Genomic DNA, 20,688 nt, shown 5'->3' on the forward strand with positions numbered 1-20,688 from the left:
GGAATAGAGGGATATGGTCCGAGTAAGAGTAGAAGGTATTTTTAGTTTAGTTTGGGCACCAAGACAGGCCCAGGCTTGAAGGGCCGAAGGGCCTGTTCCCATGCTGTACTTTACTCTTTGTTAATGAATGGAAATGTATTGAAAGCAGCTGAACCCCCGCTGTGGCTGAGCACCCAATACCGTCACCGGCCAGGGGTGGTGAAACTGGAAACTGTAATGTCGCCAGGGAGATTTGACACATCCGGGTTCTGCCGGATATCGAGCCCCGCAACCCCCCCCCCCTCCCTCAACCCTTCCCGCTAACATGGGCCAAGATTGCCCCCTTTCCGCTTCTCTCTCCACAGTTGCTGTGTTTATCCAACAATTTCCATTTCGATATTTTTCTGCTCCCCGTCTCTGGAGTGGGGTTTAAACCCGGGAACATTGTGCCCCAGAGGGGGAGAGTGTTAGGCATGGATTCACCGGTGAGATCTCCTGTGACAGCAATGTAGCGGCTGCTGTAACGGAATCTGCACGATTGGTACCAGTAATTAGAACACAAACCGAATATCTCCCCCCGTCACAGAGTCAGAATGAGGCACTGCCTCAGATACCCAGAGAGAAAGACACAATCGTGGCAAACTTACCTCTTTAAATTCATGACTCATTTGTCGAAAAATGCATTTCTGGAGTTGCTGAGAGAGTAATTAATCAGCCCGTTCGCACTGATCTGTAGGAAGCGGCTGTTAAGTGGTTTATGATACATGTTAGTGAGGGTGACTCAGTATAGACTGTGTGGTCAATCAGCATCTCAGAATCCTCATCAATAACTGCATTGCCCCCTGTGGAATGGGATTAAATAGATCCCACCATACTGTGAGGATAGGCTGATGTTATAGATCTATAGAATCATAGGATCCCTACAGTGAAGAAAGAGGCCATCGAGTCTGCACCCACAGGTCCTATCCCCATAACCCCATGTATTTAACCTGCTAATCCCCCGAAAGAGCAGAAGTTTAAAATTGCAAGATTGGTGGCAGAAATGGCAGATGATTTTGAATTAGTTCATCAATCAAGATTTGGTTTTCAATCCAATTTCAACCTGTGAAGGATAGAACCTGGGGAAAGGAGAAGGTAGTCAGAGTGAAGGAGGTTTTGTTAGTGATAGTAAGGGTAATTTGCCTTAGGTTTAAAAGGAAACATATGGGGGAAGAGAGGTAAGAAACCTTAAATGTTTTTGTTGTAATAAAGTTGTATACACAAAGTCTCAGTGTTTGTGGCTTAGGAAAAGCACTGGGAAAACAAACATGGTAAATCAGGATAAGCCAGTGGGGTTTGTTAAAGTGGTAAAGAAAATCATGATTGAAACTGAAGGGGTGCAGAAGAAGCTACAGCCTGCTCAAGGGCTGGTTAACAAGCAGTGCCAGATCTTTTTAAAGATTTTATTTGTGTGGGTAAAGGTTTGCTCATGTGTACAAGCTGGAGTAGGAAACAAGTTAAGATCTTAAGGCACGCAGGAACAAGCCAACCTTTTATAGTGAGAAAAGAGGAGATACGTAGCTTGAAAAGGTGGCAATATATGGCATTAGTGGTGAAGGCAGTGTTCCATTGTGTAAGGTAAGGTTGGAGACTCCGGTGAAGAGTGATGATGTGGGTGGTAAGAATAATGCAGAAATTACGTTTTTCAGGGATACAGTTGTTCCTGGGGAATGATACAGCTGGATCACAGGTGGGTATGATGCCTACTGTGGTTGAAAAGCTAATGGAAAGTCAAACAACCAAGGTTTTTCAGGAAGCATATCCTGGGATGTTTCCTGACTATAGTAACAAGATCACAAAGCCACAGGGTGAGACAGGAGGAGAAAGCAAACAGTAAGTATCAGGAGGCTGAGATTCTGTTAACGGAAACAATCTTTAACCAGTTGGTTGACAAAGAACAAGAACAGGTGGAGGATGAAGTGGATATGTATATTTCAGGAAAGCTGGCAAAATTACAACGAAAGATGCAGAGGTAAAGCAATTAGTTGTATCTGAAAGCATACACAGAAGAAGATTCTGAGTGTATATCGGAGTGTTATTACATTAAAAATGAAGTGTTACTGAGGAAGTGAAGAGCTTAACAGATGAAAAATAGGTAGAGTTGTATTATCATGTTGTCAGAGGGTCAGTGCTGAGGGAGTGCCGCACTGTCAGAGGGTCAGTGCTGAGGGAGTGCCGCACTGTCAGAGGGTCAGTGCTGAGGGAGTGCCGCACTGTCAGAGGGTCAGTGCTGAGGGAGTGCCGCACTGTCAGAGGGTCAGTGCTGAGGGAGCGCCGCACTGTCAGAGGGTCAGTGCTGAGGGAGTGCCGCACTGTCAGAGGGTCAGTGCTGAGGGAGTGCCGCACTGTCAGAGGGTCAGTGCTGAGGGAGTGCCGCACTGTCAGAGGGTCAGTGCTGAGGGAGTGCCGCACTGTCAGAGGGTCAGTGCTGAGGGAGTGCCGCACTGTCAGAGGGTCAGTGCTGTGGGAGTGCCGCACTGTCAGAGGGTCAGTGCTGTGGGAGTGCCGCACTGTCAGAGGGTCAGTGCTGAGGGAGTGCCGCACTGTCAGAGGGTCAGTGCTGAGGGAGCGTCACACTGTCAGAGGGTCAGTACTGAGGGAGTGCCGCACTGTCAGAGGGTCAGTACTGTGGGAGTGCCACACTGTCAGAGGGTCAGTGCCGAGGGAGTGCCGCACTGTCAGAGGGTCAGTACTGTGGGAGTGCCGCACTGTCAGAGGGTCAGTGCTGAGGGAGTGCCGCACTGTCAGAGGGTCAGTACTGTGGGAGTGCCGCACTGTCAGAGGGTCGGTGCTGAGGGAGTGCCGCACTGTCAGAGGGTCAGTGCTGAGGGAGTGCCGCACTGTCAGAGGGTCAGTGCCGAGGGAGTGTCACACTGTCAGAGGGTCAGTGCCGAGGGAGTGCCGCACTGTCACTGAGGAAATAAAAATACGGGAATATTTTGATTGACCTGGACTGCATAAAGATACAGCAGAATTTTGTCACATGTTACACAGGCCAGTTGACAAGAAAACCTGGAACAGTGATAAAACCAGCAACCGTAACACCCATTCCAGGATAGAGGAAACATTGATGAGGATCCTAACAGATTGTCCAGGAGTCCTGCCTGAAACAGAGAGAGGGAATTAGTATGTGTTGAGCATTATTGGTGATGTGTCTACTAGATTTCCAGAGGCCATTCAGAGGGGAAAGGGTGGGAGAGATGGGGACAGGGGGAACGGAATGTGGGATGGGAACTGAAGGCGAGACCACAAGTTCTGTCCAGAGTATAGAAGGGTTTGGGGAGGTGGTTGGGTCGAGCCTGGGAACGTGGACTCTCAGTCGGGGGGGGGTGCTGTGAGACTCACTCGGTCGGCATGACAGTACAGTGGTTAACCCTGCTGCCTCACAGTGCCAGGGACACGGATTCGATTCCTGGCTTGGGCCCCCCTCTGTGTGAGTCTGCACATTCTCCCCATGTCTGCGTGGGTTTCCTCCAGATGCTCCAGTTTCCTCCAAAGAGGTTAGGTTGATTGGCCGTGCGAAATTAACTCTTCGTGTGCCGGGATGTGGTAGGTTAGAGGGATTAGCAGGATAGCGGGGATAGGACCGTGGTGGGATTGGTCTTGGTACAGACTTGATGGGTCGAATGGCCTCGTTCTGAATTGTAGGGATTGTAGGTCGGGGCAGCTGTGAGACTCACTCGGTTGGGCGTTGGGGGACTCAGTGGGTTGGGTTTCACATGCACCCCTATCTGAGGCAGTGTCCATCCAGGGGGTAGCTGTGGGGCTGGACACTGTGTCACACTATGAGGTGAGGACATGCTTTACATCTGCATGGTAATAGCAGTGTGAGAGCTCAGTGATATGGGCCAATCTCCGAGTGCAGGAGAACCTGTTCTAATGGCAATAACTACTTGCAGTGTCAACACAGCAGCTAGAATTTCTAATGAAGAGGTGTTAAGAGATGATTGCTCAGATTACAGAAGCTGCAGGTAGGGAGATAAATATTTGATTAAACAAAAAGGTTACAGAGGCCAAGGGAAAAATAAAAATAGATGAATACTTCCAGGGAAATGCTCCTCATTTACAGTGGTCACTGTGACACCTCACAATCAAACTCACGTACCGCACTGTCAGAGGATCAGTGCTGAGGGAGTGCCGCACTGTCAGAGGGTCAGTGCTGAGGGAGTGCCGCACTGTCAGAGGGTCAGTGCTGAGGGAGTGCCGCTCTGTCAGAGGGTCAGTGCTGAGGGAGTGCCGCACTGTCAGAGGGTCAGTGCTGAGGGAGTGCTGCACTGTCAGAGGGTCAGTGCTGAGGGAGTGCCGCACTGTCAGAGGGTCAGTGCTGAGGGTCACCCTGGGAAAAAGCTTCTGACTATCCACTCTGTCCGTGCCCCTCATAATCTTGTAGATTTCTGTCAGGTCGCCCCTCAAACTCCATTGCTCCAATGAGAACAAACCAAGTTTCTCCAAGCTCTCCTCATAGCTAATGCCCTCCAAACCAGGCAACATCCTGGGAAATCTTTTCTGTATCCTCTCTAAAGCCTCCACATCCTTCTGGTAGTGTGGCGACCAGAATTGAACACTATTCATTGTATTCACAATGGGCCAATAGCCTCCTTCTCAGTGTAGGGATTCTATAAAAGGTTCATGTGAGGAATGAAAAAATATCCTCATAGAACACATCCAAGACTTGGACTGAGTAATTTCAGAGGGACAGTGTAGAGGGAGCTTTACTCTGTATCTAACCCTGTACTGTACCTGTCCTGGGAGTGTTTGATGGGGACAGTGTAGGGGGAGCTTTACTCTGTATCTAACCCCGTGCTGTACCTGCCCTGGGAGTGTTTGATGGGAACAGTGTAGAGGGAGCTTTACTCTGTATCTAACCCCGTGCTGTACCTGTCCTGGGAGTGTTTGATGGGGGAACAGTGTAGAGGGAGCTTTACTCTGTATCTAACCCCGTGCTGTACCTGTCCTGGGAGTGTTTGATGGGGGAACAGTGTAGAGGGAGCTTTACTCTGTATCTAACCCCGTGCTGTACCTGTCCTGGGAGTGTTTGATGGGGACAGTGTAGAGGGAGCTTTACTCTGTATCTAACCCCATGCTGTACCTGTCCTGGGAGTGTTTGATGGGGACAGTGTAGAGGGAGCTTTACTCTGTATCTAACCCCATGCTGTACCTGTCCTGGGAGCGTTTGATGGGGGGACAGTGTAGAGGGAGCTTTACTCTGTATCTAACCCCGTGCTGTACCTGTCCTGGGAGTGTTTGATGGGGGGACAGTGTAGAGGGAGCTTTACTCTGTATCTAACCCCGTGCTGTACCTGTCCTGGGAGTGTTTGATGGGGGGACAGTGTAGAGGGAGCTTTACTCTGTATCTAACCCCGTGCTGTACCTGTCCTGGGAGTGTTTGATGGGGACAGTGTAGAGGGAGCTTTACTCTGTATCTAACCCCGTGCTGTACCTGTCCTGGGAGTGTTTGATGGGGACAGTGTAGGGGGATATTTACAGTGGGTTATGTGTGCCACCATACTGAGTAATTTCAGTGGATATTTCCCTGAGGAAAGGTCTGAGGGGAATATTCGCGCCCTATGGAATAGACGGCTCAGAGCTGATGGTTATTCTGTCCTCAGGAAGTGTTTGGTGCAGTGCTTGTTTCTGAACTCACTCTTGTGTTTGAATGTGGATCACGGAATGGAATCAGGCTTCTCGGGGCAGGAAGGAGTCGATTTTTGGTTTCTATGGAGACAAGTGTGCATTGATAAATAGTGTTGAAAAATAAATCACAGGCAATTCTCTGAAGCATCTGAGATGAAACACGATTCGAAAAGTTTAAAGGAATTGTTGTTCTGGCTGATTCTGGCAAGTCTGTGTTTATTTGTAATCTCAGGAATATCAGACGAACAATCCTCCTCCTGCAAACACTTCCCAAATTCAGCATTCCCGTCAATCCTGCTTCTATCGGCAGGTTCACCCCTCTGTCTGTCTTGGTGTTGTGGCTCGCCTTCTTACCTTCTGTTTGAGAAGGTTGTGGGTTCAAACCCCACTATCGAGACATGTAATTCCCAGTGCGCCGCTGAGGGAGTGCTGCTACACTGCTGGAGGTGCCAACATCTGGGTGAAATACTGAACCTCTGGGTGGGTGTAAAAAAAAATCCCAAGGCACAGTTTGGAAGGGGGGTTCACCCCAGTGTCCTGGGACAATTTTGTTCCTCAGTCATTTGTGGCACAGTGGGTCGCACTGCTGCCTCACCACAACAGGGTCCCAGGTTCAGTTCCCGGCTCGGATCTGCGTGGAGTTTGCACATTCTCCCCGTGTCTGCGTGGGTTTCCTCCAGGTGCTCCAGTTTCCTCCCACAGTCTGAAAAATGTGCTGGTTGGGTGGATTGACCATGCTAAATTGCCTCTTAGGGTCCCATGATGTGTAAGTTAGAGGCGTGAATATGTGGGGTCAGGGAGATAGGGCCTAATTGGGATTCATTTCAGCTCAGACTTGATGGGCTGAATGGCCTCTTTCTGCACTGTGGGAATTCTATGATTCTATGTTTATATGATTAACACCGCAATGAAGTTACCGTGAAAATCTCCAAGTTGCTACACTCCAGTGCCTGTTCGGGTACCCTGAGGGAGAATTTAGCACGGCCAATACACCTTACGGCATGTCTTCAAGACTGTGGGAGGAAACCGGAGCGCCCAGAGAAAACCCACGCCGACATGGGGAGAATGTGCAAACTCTGCACAGACAGTGACCCAAGGCTGGAATTGAACCCTGGTCCCTGGTGCTGTGAGGCAGCAGTGCTAACCCACTGTGCCGCGTGCCGCATACGCTTCGAGAAGTATTCTTTCGGTTGTGAGGTTTCTTTGGGACATACTGCGGTGACGGGTGCTACATCAATGCAAATCTTACATTGCTTCACACCAGGTACCCGAGTGCCCCCTGGTGGAGAGGATAGGCCCAGCACACTGAGCAGGAAAGTCAGTCTCGGGCAGCGGGCTTAGCCCTGCAGGAGTGGGAGGGGGAGGGGGAGCGGGGGGAGGCTCCGTGAGGGAGTAGGGGGGTGGGAATTTTAATTTGGGGAAAGATTATAGGTGGGTGGAAGATCCCCATGGGCCGAGATTTTAATCCTTGTGTTGGATCTCCATGGTTACGAGTCAGGTCCCCAGTCAGATCAGGTGATGAGGGGTGGAGGGTGGGGGCGATGCGAGGGGGGGTGTTGGGGGGTTGCGGGGGGAGCGGAGGGGGTGATCCAGAGACTCACAAAGGGGCCGACACTCGCCATTGGGCCTTCTTCAGTTGCAGTCAGTGGATGGGGCGGCGGGGGGGGGGTGGTGGATTGAGGAAGGTTCTGGAAGGGGAAGAGGGCAGGTGGGCCCCAAGGCGGCACCGGATCCGCCCTGTCAGGCCCCCTCCGGCCCCCCCCCCACAGGTTAACCGGGAAAACCCACCTTAAACTGCTCCCTCCGCTTCCAGAACCTTCCCTGCCTCTTTTCACCTGACAGTCAAACCACAGCAACTCTGGACGGTTCATGACCGCCCCCCCCAAGCCCCTCTCCCCATCCATCCCTCCATCCTCCCTATCCCTGCAACCTCCCTCTATCCCTACAACAGGGTGGGTTCAGAAAGAATGTTCCTGATTGTGGGGGGGAGTCCGGGACTAGGGATCAGAGTTTGAGGATAAGGGGTAAACCCGAGATGGCCAAATGGGTGGATAAGCGGCAGATGGAATTTAACCCTGAAAAGTGTGGGGTGATATATTTCGGAAAGAGTAATTTGACAAGGAGGTATAGTCCAAATGGTCTGGGAAGTTCCGAAGAACAAAGGGATCTTGGCATGTTTGCCCACAGATCTCTGAAGGTGAAAGGCAGGTTAATTGGGTGGTGAAAAAGGCTCGTGGGACACTCACCTTTATCGATCGAGATAGATTACATAAGAACATAAGAAATAGGAGCAGGAGTAGGCCATCTAGCCCTTCGAGCCTGCCCCGCCATTCAATAAGATCATGGCTGATCTGTCTTGGCTCAGTTCCACTTTCCCGCCCTCTCCCCATAACCCTTAATCCCCTCTCTTATCAAAAACCCATCAACCCGCATCCTAAAAATATTTAGCGAGGCAGCCTCCACCACTTCAACGGGCAGAGAATTCCAGAGATTCACCACCCTTTGAGTGAAGAAGTTCCTCCTCAACTCCGTTCTAAACCGACCCCCCTTTATCTTGAGGCTGTGCCCCCTAGTCCTACTGTCCTTTCTGAGCGGGAAGAGTCTCTCCACCTCTATCCTATCCATCCCATTCATCGTCTTATACGTCTCAATGAGATCTCCCCTCATTCTTCTAAACTCTAACGAGTACAAGCCTAGTTTATTCAGCCTCTCCTCATAGCTCAACCCCCTCAACTCCGGTATCAGCCTAGTAAACCTCCTCTGCACTCCCTCCAAGGCCAAAATATCTTTGCGCAGGTGCGGCGCCCAAAACTGCACACAGTACTCCAGCTGCGGCCAAAACAGAGAGATCATGATGGAGTTGTATAGAACTTTGGTGAGGTCACAGCTGGAGCACTGTGTGCAGTTCTGGGCACCACATTATCGGAAGGATGTGATCGCACTGGGGTGGGGGGGGGGGTGCAGGGGAGATTCACCAGGATGCTGCCTGGGATGGAGCATTGAAGCTACGAAGAGAGGTTGGAGAGGCTTGGGATGTTTTCTCTGGAGCAGAGAAGACTGAGGGGCGATGCGATTGAGGTGTCCAAGATTATTCAGGACATGGACAGAGTGGATAAGGAGCAGCTGCTCCCCTTAGTTGAAGGGCAGGGTTTTATCGGCACGTCTGCCCAAGTTTCGCCCGATCCCGCCCAAGGCCAGCAGAGAATGCCGTTCTCCGAACCGAGCCCGCCCCCGGAATCGGGGCTGGCTTGCCGGTAAAATTCCAGCCGTAGAGTCCGTTACGAGGGGACACGAGTTAAAAGTGAGGGGGTGGGAGGTTTAGGGGGGGATTTGGGGGGAAACCTTTTTACCCAGAGGGTGGTGAGGGTCTGGAATGCGCTGCCTGGGAGGGTGGTGGGGGGCGGGATACCTCACCCTTTAAGAAGTACCTGGATGAGCACTTGGCACATCGTAACATTCAGGGCTGGGGGGCCACGTGCTGGCAAGGGGGGGATTGGGGGGGGGCAGGTCAGGATCATGGTCGGTGCAGACTCGATGGGCTGAAGGGCCTCTTCTGCACTGTGGGATTCTGAGGAGAAATGTCTTCACCCAGAGGGCGGTGAATGTGTGGAATTCACTCCCACAGAAAGGAGTTGAGGCCAAAACGTTGTTTGATTTCAGGAAGAAATTAGATATCGCTCTTGGGGGCGAAAGGGATAGAAGGAAGAACAATACAGCACAGGAAACAGGCCCTTCGGCCCTCGAGGGATATGGTGGGAAGGGGGGGGGATCAGGATATTGAATCTGACAATCAACCATGATCGTGATGAATGGGTTAGCAGGCTCAAAGGGCCAAATGGCCTCCTGCTTCTAGTTTCTATGTCTGTAACCCTGAGGGAAATCTGCCCTCCCCCACCAGCACATTCCCGGCTTCCCATCCAGGCGCCGTTAACAGGGTTAAGGCCGTTTGACCCATTGAGTCTAGTCCAGAGTGTCCAGTTTACCAATTTAATAAAGTTCGGGGGGGGGCAAATGGGCAAATCACTCAGGGTTCCTGACCCCCTCCTCTCCCCCCACTCCACCCCGTCACTGACCAATGGCCCCTCGCTGTGCGAACGTTGGGTGAAAACTGGGCCTTGGGTTCCCTGCCGCAGTCGAATAGCCGCCACACTCCCTGTGGAAAGGCTGAATGTGTGTAAAGCGTTGGGCCTTGACCAGGCAGCTGTTGGGTGAGTGATGAAGAGTGAGTTTGTTCATTAGTTAGCTCATATTTCATTGGAAAATACTCTCAATATTCATGAGAAAGGGAATCAATCAAGGCAATTAAACGGGAATCAAACCCTGGTGATTCATTCCAATCTTTCAGCAGCAATCGCAAAAGCCTGGAGTCTTTGAAAGAAGAATGTTTTTCTGATCCAGTTCCAGCAGCCTGCCCTGTCCGATACTCCAAACATCAAACAGGAGGCGTGTGTGCAATCAAACACGGTGCTCGGAATAAATCCCACACCTTCCGAGATACGGAACAGGCTGGGGCCCTGTTTCCAGGGAAAATGAGACTGAGGGAGACCTCATTCCAATATTACGGAAGGGATTGATAGGGGAGACGGTGAGAGAACTTATGTGATTGGATTTACAAGTGGTACTGACCAATCAGGAATTCAGGGGAAAAGTCTTTCTCCAGGGATTGGGGAGAATGTGGGACTCACTCCCACAGGGAGTGGGGAAAATGTGGGACTCGCTCCCACAGGGAGTGGGGAGAATGTGGGACTCGCTCCCACAGGGAGTGGGGAGAATGTGGGACTCACTCCCACAGGGAGTGGGGAGAATGTGGGACTCACTCCCACGGGGAGTGGGGAGAATGTGGGACTCGCTCCCACGGGGAGTGGGGAGAATGTGGGACTCGCTCCCACAGGGAGTGGGGAGAATGTGGGACTCGCTCCCACGGGGAGTGGGGAGAATGTGGGACTCGCTCCCACGGGGAGTGGGGAGAATGTGGGACTCACTCCCACGGGGAGTGGGGAGAATGTGGGACTCACTCCCACGGGGAGTGGGGAGAATGTGGGACTCGCTCCCACGGGGAGTGGGGAGAATGTGGGACTCGCTCCCACGGGGAGTGGGGAGAATGTGGGACTCGCTCCCACGGGGAGTGGGGAGAGTGTGGGACTCGCTCCCACGGGGAGTGGGGAGAATGTGGGACTCGCTCCCACGGGGAGTGGGGAGAATGTGGGACTCGCTCCCACAGGGAGTGGGGACAATGCGGGACTCGCTCCCACAGGGAGTGGGGAGAATGTGGGACTCACTCCCACAGGGAGTGGGGAGAATGCGGGACTCACTCCCACAGGGAGTGGGGAGAATGTGGGACTCGCTCCCACAGGGAGTGGGGAGAATGTGGGATACAATCCCACATGTAGATGGATTGAATGTGAAGCTGGATAAACAGGTGCAGAATAGATGGATTAGCCATGGTAACCAGGGCTGCGGGGATGGGGCGGAGGGGAGGCCCTAGTTGGGATATTCTTTCAGAGAGTTGGTACAGACTCGATGGGCCGAATGGCCTATTTCTGCACTGTTGGGATTCTATGACACGTACAAGAGGGAGAAGGAATGGAAGGTTACGTTAATGGTGACACTTACTTAGTATTGAAGATTAAGGGATGATTGAATTGAAATGTTTCAGATGATGAGATGTGATCTGGTTCCCGCTTTCCCCCTGTTATACTTTGGATTGTGACAGGGACCAGACAAAGAACCAAGGAGACTTACAACAACAACTGCCTTGACGTAGCACCTTTAATGTAGCAAAAATATATATATATATTCATCCAGGGGATGTGGGTGCTGTTGGCAATGGCCATCCCCAATTAAACTGAAGAGTTAGCCACATCGCTGTGGCTCTGCTGTCACACGTAGGCCAGACCAGGTAAAGATGGCAGATTTCCTTCCCGAAAGGACATGAGTGAGTCAGGTGGGTTTTTACAACAATTGATGATGGTTTCTTGGTCACCGTTCTTGAGGTTAGATTCCAGATTTAATTGATTCATTAAATCCGAACCCCACAAGCTGCCGTGTCTGGGGCATGCCTTCAGCTGCCAAGGATGACCTCTCGATCATTCTCCCTCTCTGTTTACACAATCCTCAAAACCTACCCCTGAGCAAGATTCTCTGCACATTTCCGAATATCCGCTGTGGTTTGGTATCAAATATTTGATTATTCCCCGATGGGGTAAACTGGCTCATCTCCCTACAGGGGGAGATGTTGGTTGGGTTTCTAAACTGGGAAATGATCAAGGAACCAGAATTGTAGGGTCTGGAGGAGGTTACAGAGATGGGGAGGGTGTAGGGTCTGGAGGAGGTTACAGAGATAGGGAGGGGGTGTAGGGTCTGGAGGAGGTTACAGAGATAGGGAGGGGGTGTAGGGTCTGGAGGAGGTTACAGAGATAGGGAGGGGGTGTAGGGTCTGGAGAAGGTTACTGAGATAGGGAGGGTGTAGGGTCTGGTGAAGGTTACAGAGATAGGGAGGGGGTGTAGGGTCTGGAGAAGGTTACAGAGATAGGGAGGGGGTGTAGGGTCTGGAGAAGGTTACTGAGATAGGGAGGGGGTGTAGGGGGCTGGAGGAGGTTACAGAAATAAGAACATAAGAACATAAGAACATAAGAAATAGGAGCAGGAGTAGGCCATCTGGCCCTTCGAGCCTGCCCCGCCATTCAATAAGATCATGGCTGATCTGTCGTGGCTCAGTTCCACTTTCCCGCCCTCTCCCCATAACCCTTAATCCCCTCTCTTATCAAAAACCCATCAACCCGCTTCTTAAAAATATTTAGCGAGGCAGCCTCCACCACTTCAACGGGCAGAGAATTCCAGAGATTCACCACCCTTTGAGTGAAGAAGTTCCTCCTCAACTCCGTTCTGAACCGCCCCCCCTTTATCTTGAGGCTGTGCCCCCTAGTCCTACTGTCTTTTTTGAGCGGGAAGAGTCTTTCCACCTCTATCCTATCCATCCCATTCATCATCTTATACGTCTCAATGAGATCTCCCCTCATTCTTCTAAACTCTAACGAGTACAAGCCTAGTTTATTCAGCCTCTCCTCATAGCTCAACCCCCTCAACTCCGGTATCAGCCTAGTAAACCTCCTCTGCACTCCCTCCAAGGCCAAAATATCCTTGCGCAGGTGCGGCGCCCAAAACTGCACACAGTACTCCAGCTGCGGCCTCACCAATGCCCTATACAGCTGCAGCAAGACCTCCCTACTTTTATATTCAATCCCCCTCGCTATGAAGGCCAGCATCCCATTCGCCTTCCTGACCACCTGCTGCACCTGCAGGCTGGGTTTTTGCGACTCATGCACAAGGACCCCGAGGTCCCTCTGCACCGTCGCCTGCTGCAGTTTTTCGCCACGTAAGTAATAGTCCTTCCTACCATTCTTCCTACCAAAGTGGACCACCTCACACTTGCCAACATTAAATTCCATTTGCCATTTCCTGGCCCATTCGCCCAGCCTATCTAGATCCTTCTGCAGACTCTCCACACCCTCCGCACAATTTGCCTTTCCCCCAATCTTGGTGTCATCAGCAAATTTCGACACCCTACACTCGGTTCCCTCCTCCAGATCATCTATATAAATGGTAAATAGCTGAGGCCCCAGCACCGACCCCTGGGGCACCCCACTAGTCACCAACCGCCAATCCGAATAGCACCCATTGACCCCCACTCTCTGCCTCCTATTTGACAACCAATCCTCTATCCACGCTAACACCCTACCCCCAACTCCATGTCCTCTGACCTTCTGCAGTAACCTCTTGTGAGGTACCTTATCAAACGCCTTCTGAAAATCCAGAAAGACCACATCCACCGGCTCTCCTCTATCCACCGCCCTAGACACATCCTCATAGAACTCCAGTAAATTTGTCAGACACGACTTCCCTTTAATGAAACCGTGTTGCGTCTGCCCTATCAAGCAATTCCCTTCAAGATGCCTCGCAATTTCCTCCTTAATGACGGATTCTAACATTTTACCTACCACAGACGTTAAACTAACCGGCCTGTAATTCCCCGCCTTTTGCCTGGCACCCTTCTTAAACAACGGCGTAACATTAGCCGTTTTCCAATCCTCCGGCACTTCCCCGGAATCCAGCGACGTCTGGAAAATAACCACCAAGGCATCCACTATCACCTCCGCCATTTCTTTCAGAACCCTCGGATGCATTCCATCCGGTCCTGGGGTCTTGTCCACAATCAGCCCCTCCAGTCTGTCGCGCACCACCTCTCTAGTAACAGTAATGTCATTAAGACCCTCCAGTCCTACCACCTTTCCATCGCTAACACCCGGCAAATTATTCACGTCCTCCTCCGTGAAGACAGAAACAAAAAAGTTATTCAAGACCTCCGCCATATCCCCATCCCCTACCACTAGGTCCCCTTTCTCATCCGCTAAGGGACCAACGTTCACCCTAGCCAGCCTCTTCCTTTTTATATATTTATAAAAATAGGGAGGGTGTAGGGGCTGGAGGAGGTTACAGAGATAGGAAGGGGTGTAGGGGGCTGGAGGAGGTTACAGAGATAGGGAGGGGGTGTAGGGGGCTGGAGGAGGTTACAGAGATAGGGAGGGTGTAGGGGCTGGAGGAGGCTACAGAGATAGGGAGGGTGTAGGGGCTGGAGGAGGTTACAGAGATAGGGAGGGTGTAGGGGCTGGAGGAGGCTACAGAGATAGGGAGGGTGTAGGGGCTGGAGGAGATTACAGAGATAGGGAGGTTGTAGGGTCTGGAGGAGGTTACAGAGATAGGGAGGGGTTGTAGGGGCTGGAGGAGGTTACAGGGATAGGGAGGGTGTAGGGTCTGGAGGTGGTTACAGAGATAGGGAGGGTGTAGGGGCTGGAGGAGATTACAGAAATAGGGAGGTTGTAGGGGCTGGAGGAGATTACAGAAATAGGGAGGTTGTAGGGGCTGGAGGAGGTTACAGAGATAGGGAGGGACGAGGCCATGGAGTGATTGGAAAACAAAGGTGAGAGTTTTAAAATCAAGATGTTTCCAGACCAGGAGCCAATGAGGGTCAGTGAGTCGGACGGAGAGATGATGGAGCGAAGGGCCCTGCTCTGAGTGAAGATAGAGACTGATGGGTAATGGAATAGGAGGCAGAGAGTGGGGGTCAATGGGTGCTATTCGGATTGGCGGTTGGTGACTAGTGGGGTGCCCCAGGGGTCGGTGCTGGGGCCTCAGCTATTTACCATTTATATAGATGATCTGGAGGAGGGAACCGAGTGTAGGGTGTCGAAATTTGCTGATGACACCAAGATTGGGGGAAAGGCAAATTGTGCGGAGGGTGTGGAGAGTCTGCAGAAGGATCTAGATAGGCTGGGCGAATGGGCCAGGAAATGGCAAATGGAATTTAATGTTGGCAAGTGTGAGGTGGTCCACTTTGGTAGGAAGAATGGTAGGAAGGACTATTACTTACGTGGCGAAAAACTGCAGCAGGCGACGGTGCAGAGGGACCTCGGGGTCCTTGTGCATGAGTCCCAAAAACCCAGCCTGCAGGTGCAGCAGGTGGTCAGGAAGGCGAATGGGATGCTGGCCTTCATAGCGAGGGGGATTGAATATAAAAGTAGGGAGGTCTTGCTGCAGCTGTATAGGGCATTGGTGAGGCCGCAGCTGGAGTACTGTGTGCAGTTTTGGGCGCCGCACCTGCGCAAGGATATTTTGGCCTTGGAGGGAGTGCAGAGGAGGTTTACTAGGCTGATACCGGAGTTGAGGGGGTTGAGCTATGAGGAGAGGCTGAATAAACTAGGCTTGTACTCGTTAGAGTTTAGAAGAATGAGGGGAGATCTCATTGAGACGTATAAGATGATGAATGGGATGGATAGGATAGAGGTGGAAAGACTCTTCCCGCTCAAAAAAGACAGTAGGACTAGGGGGCACAGCCTCAAGATAAAGGGGGGGCGGTTCAGAACGGAGTTGAGGAGGAACTTCTTCACTCAAAGGGTGGTGAATCTCTGGAATTCTCTGCCCGTTGAAGTGGTGGAGGCTGCCTCGCTAAATATTTTTAAGAAGCGGGTTGATGGGTTTTTGATAAGAGAAGGGATTAAGGGTTATGGGGAGAGGGCGGGAAAGTGGAACTGAGCCACGACAGATCAACCATGATCTTATTGAATGGCGGGGCAGGCTCGAAGGGCTAGATGGCCTACTCCTGCTCCTATTTCTTATGTTCTTATGTTCTTATGTGCTGAGTTGTTTTGAGGGTAGAGTATGGGGGGGAACAGTCAGGAGTGTGTTGGAGTAGTCACATCGGGAGGGAACAAAAGCAGGAAGGGTTTCTATATCAGAGGGGTTGAGGTAGGGGCAGAGAGAGGTGATGATAGGGAAGTGGGCAGGCGCTGTGTTGGTGAGGATACGGAATCAGAATCTCAGGCCCGGGTCATTGAGGTTATAAACACCGTGAGCCCCGGGCTCTGACCCTCCAGAGAACCTCCAGATTAAACCTGATCTGTTTCACTGAGTCCTCAGTCAGAGTCCAGAATCTTCCATCCAGCTCTCCCCCAGCACACATCAGTTCTGTGATTCAATTCTCCACATTCTGGGAAAACGAGTGGAAGTCCCTATAAAATATTCAGAGTAAAACATCGAAGCTTTGCTGCTTTCTGTCACGGTGTTAATTTGATTTGAAAAGCGTTTGATGTGAGGGAGCAGCACAGAGCGAGACAACTCTTCCTTCCTGGATTTATTCTGGAAAGTTCCACAACATCCCGACATTGAAGTGGATTTCTGTCAAAGATTTCAGGGAAGCAGCGAGTGACCAGAAGACTCGATCTCATTAAGTGTTACCATACAATGCAGGAAGAGGCCATTCAGCCCACAGAGCCTGCATCTACAACAGGCCCCATCCCCGTAATCCTTCCATCTCATTTTGCTTTGTTGAATCTGGACTCAACATGTTCTCGCTTTTATCTGAAAATGTTGAACAGATTCAGTGAAAAACAGAGATCACTGGGACAGGGGCTTGTCCCAATCAAATCCCCTTCACCCCCCCGAATCAAACACTCCCAGGACAGGTACAGCACGGGGTTAGATACAGAATAAAGCTCCCTCTACACTGTCCCCATCAAACACTCCCAGGACAGGTACAGCACGGGGTTAGATACAGAGTAAAGCTCCCTCTACACTGTCCCCATCAAACACTCCCAGGACAGGTACAGCACGGGGTTAGATACAGAATAAAGCTCCCTCTACACTGTCCCCATCAGACACTCCCAGGACAGGTACAGCACGGGATTAGATACAGAGTAAAGCTCCCTCTACACTGTCCCCATCAAACACTCCCAGGACAGGTACAGCACGGGGTTAGATACAGAGTAAAGCTCCCTCTACACTGTTCCCCCATCAAACACTCCCAGGACAAGTACAGCACAGGGTTAGATACAGAGTAAAGCTCCCTCTACACTGTCCCCATCAAACGCTCCCAGGACAGGTACAGCACGGGGTTAGATACAGAGTAAAGCTCCCTCTACACTGTCCCCATCAAACACTCCCAGGACAGTTGCAGCACGGGGTTAGATACAGAGTAAAGCTCCCTCTACACTGTCCCCCCATCAAACACTCCCAGGACAGGTACAGCACGGGGTTAGATACAGAGTAAAGCTCCCTCTACACTGTCCCCCATCAAACACTCCCAGGACAGGTACAGCATGGGGTTAGATACAGAGTAAAGCTCCCTCTACACTGTCCCCATCAAACATTCCCAGGACAGGTACAGCACGGGGTTAGATACAGAGTAAAGCTCCCTCTACACTGTCCCCATCAAACACTCCCAGGACAGGTACAGCACGGGGTTAGATACAGAGTAAAGCTCCCTCTACACTGTCCCCATCAAACACTCCCAGGACAGGTACAGCACGGGGTTAGATACAGAGTAAAGCTCCCTCTACACTGTCCCCATCAAACACTCCCAGGACAGGTACAGCACGGGGTGAGATACAGAGTAAAGCTCCCTCTACACTGTCCCCCCATCAAACACTCCTAGGACAGTTGCAGCACGAGGTTAGGTACAGAGTAAAGCTCCCTCTACACTGTCCCCCATCAAACACTCCCAGGACAGGTACAGCACGGGGTTAGATACAGAGTAAAGCCCCCTCTACACTGTCCCCATCAAACACTCCCAGGACAGGTACAGCACGGGGTTAGATACAGAGTAAAGCTCCCTCTACACTGTCCCCCATCAAACACTCCCAGGACAGGTACAGCACGGGGTTAGATACAGAGACTGTACACTGTCAGTTGGTGTTTGGCTGGTTTATTCGCGGAGCAGTGTAAATCTGTGAAAGACAGCGAGGGACTCCAGACTTCACCAACAACACACAGCAAAACACTGCGGAGGCTGGAAATCTCAAATCAAAGCAGAAAATGCAGCAAAATACTCAGCAGCTCAGGCAGCATGTACAGAGAGTGTTATAACCCCAGTCAAAAACTCCAAGATGTTTTATAAAGTCAGACCATAAGTTTTCCATTTTAAATTTGGCGAGGGTAAGTATGAGATGTTTCAGTCTAAGTGTGTTTCAAATGACCCACTAGGGAGCTTTTACCAAACAAAATTTATTTAAGGATACAGTTAACACATAGAGAAAAAAGCAATAACCTTTATCAATTACAAACAAGAAAAAAAAAGATGATATTGTGCAAACTTAACTACTACATAAAATGTTCCAACATTGTTCCAGAGTAGCACTGTATGCCAGGGACCTGGGTTCGATTCCCAGCTTGGTTCACTGTCTGTGTGGAGATTGCACATTCTCCTCATGCCTGCTTGGGTTTCCTCCAGGTGCTCCAGTTTCCCCCCACAGTCCAAAGTTGTATGGGTGGATTGGCCAAGCTCAGTTGCCCCTTAGTCTCAGGAGGGCTAGCAGGATAAATATGTGGGTTCTCAGGAACAGGACCTGGTTGGGGCTGTGGTCGATACAGACTCAATGAGCCAATGGCTTCCTTCTGCACTGTAAGGGTTCTATGATCTATCAAACAAACCTCTTTAAAAAAAATACGGCCAAGCCAGATTTAGCACAGGAAATAAGAATGTGCGTGTGATGCTGGATTTTCCAGCTCTGCAGCACCTGCTGTGACTTTTGCTGGAGAATTGAAACTCTGGCTTTTCCATTCTGGGAATTTCGAGCACCTCTCCAGGTAGAGGCAGAGATGCTGCTGGCCACTAGCTTTTAGCCAGCAGCGCTTTCGCACCAGGAAGGCAAGAGGAACTGTAACCAACCAGCAGAATTTCCAGTACCATGGAGAGACACAGAAATACTGCACCCAGTCTGGAGCCCGACACCTTCTACCCACCAGCAGTCAAAACTGACAGTAAAAGAACTCTTGGGACAGAGAAAAGCTGTGCTACCTTACCTATCAATCTTCAAACAACAATTCAAAACTTCAAGTTTTAGTTTTCTTTTCAATTTAAATTTGTTCATTAGTATGACAATTTGGCTTACATTAACGCTGCAATGAAGCTACTGTGAAAATCCCCTAGTCACCACACTCTGATGCCTGTTTGGGTACACTGAGGGAGAATTTAGCGTGGCCAATGCACCCAACCAACATGTCTTTCGGACTGTGGGAGGAAACCGGAGCACCCGGAGGAAACCCGCGCAGATACGGGGAGAATGTGCAGACTCCACATAGACAGTGACCCAAGCCGGGAATTGAACCCAGGTCCCTGGCGCTGCACGGCAGCAGTGCTAACAACTGTGCCAACGTGTCGCCCCAGGGAAGGGCTGTAGCCTCCCAAAGAGTGCATTTGGCCCAGATTAAAAATAAACAAAGCCCCATTTAAACCATTTAAGCAGCAATAAAAGATTCCGTTACAGACCTCACTGTGCAAATAACAAAAAAAAACAGGGTTACAAAATGCAGGGAACATGATTAAAAATATATTTCTTAAAGGCACAGGAGCATCACAAGAGAAACAAATTCTCAGGGAAATGGAGAAGGGTTGGAGGTGCAACAGGGTGTCCCTGAGCACTGACCCTCTGACAGTGTAGCACTCCCTCAACACTGACCCTCTGACAGTGCAGCACTCCCTCAACACTGACCCTCTGACAGTGCAGCACTCCCTCAGCATTGATCCTCTGACAGTGTGGCACTCCCTCAACACTGACCCTCTGACAGTGCAGCACTCCTTCAGCACTGACCCTCTGACAGTGCAGCACTCCCTCAGCATTGACCCTCTGACAGTGCGGCACTCCCTCAGCACTGACCCTCTGACAGTGCGGCGCTCCCTCAGTACCTCAGCTGGTCTGTCCCCCTGAATTTCATACTCCAGTTTTTAGAATGGGATTTGAACCCTGACCTTCTGAGCCTGAGGGCCGTGTGGGTCTGTGGTGGGATGCTGGTTTGTGCCTCAGGACCGACACGCGCTAACGCTCTCTCTCTCTGTGTTTTATTCCAGCTGAGCGGCACCATGTACAACACTGGGCGACACGTCTCGCTGCGGTTGGACAAGGAGCATTTGGTCAATGTGTCTGGGGGACCAATGACCTACAGTTATCGCCTCGAGGAAATTCGGTTACACTTTGGGAGCGAGGACAGTCACGGTTCCGAGCATCTACTCAATGGACAAGCATTTTCTGGGGAGGTGAGTGGAGGAGGTGACAGAAACCAGCACTGTGAGGGATGGTCAGGAAGATCACAAAGCTGGGGAGGTTGTGGTATTATCGTTGGATCATTAATCCAGAAACTAATCTAACGTTCTGGGGACCCGGGTTCAAATCCCGCCAGGGCAAATGATGGAATTTGAATTCATTAAAAAACCTGGAGTTAAGAATCTACTGATGACCATGAACCCATTGTCCGTTGTTGGAAAAAAACCCAATCTGGTTCACTAACATCCCTCAGGGAAGGAAATCTGCCCTCCTTACCCGGTCTGGCCTACATGTGACTCCAGAGACACAGCCCTCTGAAATAGCCGAACAAACCACTCAGTCCAAGGGCAACTCGGGGTGGGTAACAAATGCTGTCCCAGTCAGAGAGACCCCTGTCCCACAAATGAATATAAAGAAATTAAACAATACCGCTTTTCCCAGCCAT

The 20,688-nt window shown here is 50.9% G+C and overlaps 1 protein-coding gene across 1 annotated transcript in view; it reads left to right on the forward strand.

Annotated features, from left to right (window-relative positions):
• The window catches only part of LOC145356559 (carbonic anhydrase-related protein 10), a 270,796-nt gene extending 250,449 nt beyond the window's left edge, over positions 1–20,347 (forward strand). Inside the window, exons 4-5 of the mRNA XM_080209330.1 lie at positions 20,051–20,236; positions 20,336–20,347. Of these exons, the coding sequence (XP_080065456.1) occupies positions 20,051–20,236; positions 20,336–20,347 (198 nt within the window). The remainder of the gene's footprint in view (positions 1–20,050; positions 20,237–20,335) is intronic.
• The last annotated feature ends 341 nt before the right edge of the window (positions 20,348–20,688 follow it).

This window comes from Carcharhinus amblyrhynchos, chromosome 21 (genome assembly GCF_965287045.1).
Source record: "Carcharhinus amblyrhynchos chromosome 21, sCarAmb.v2.hapA, whole genome shotgun sequence".
NCBI lineage: Eukaryota > Metazoa > Chordata > Chondrichthyes > Carcharhiniformes > Carcharhinidae > Carcharhinus > Carcharhinus amblyrhynchos.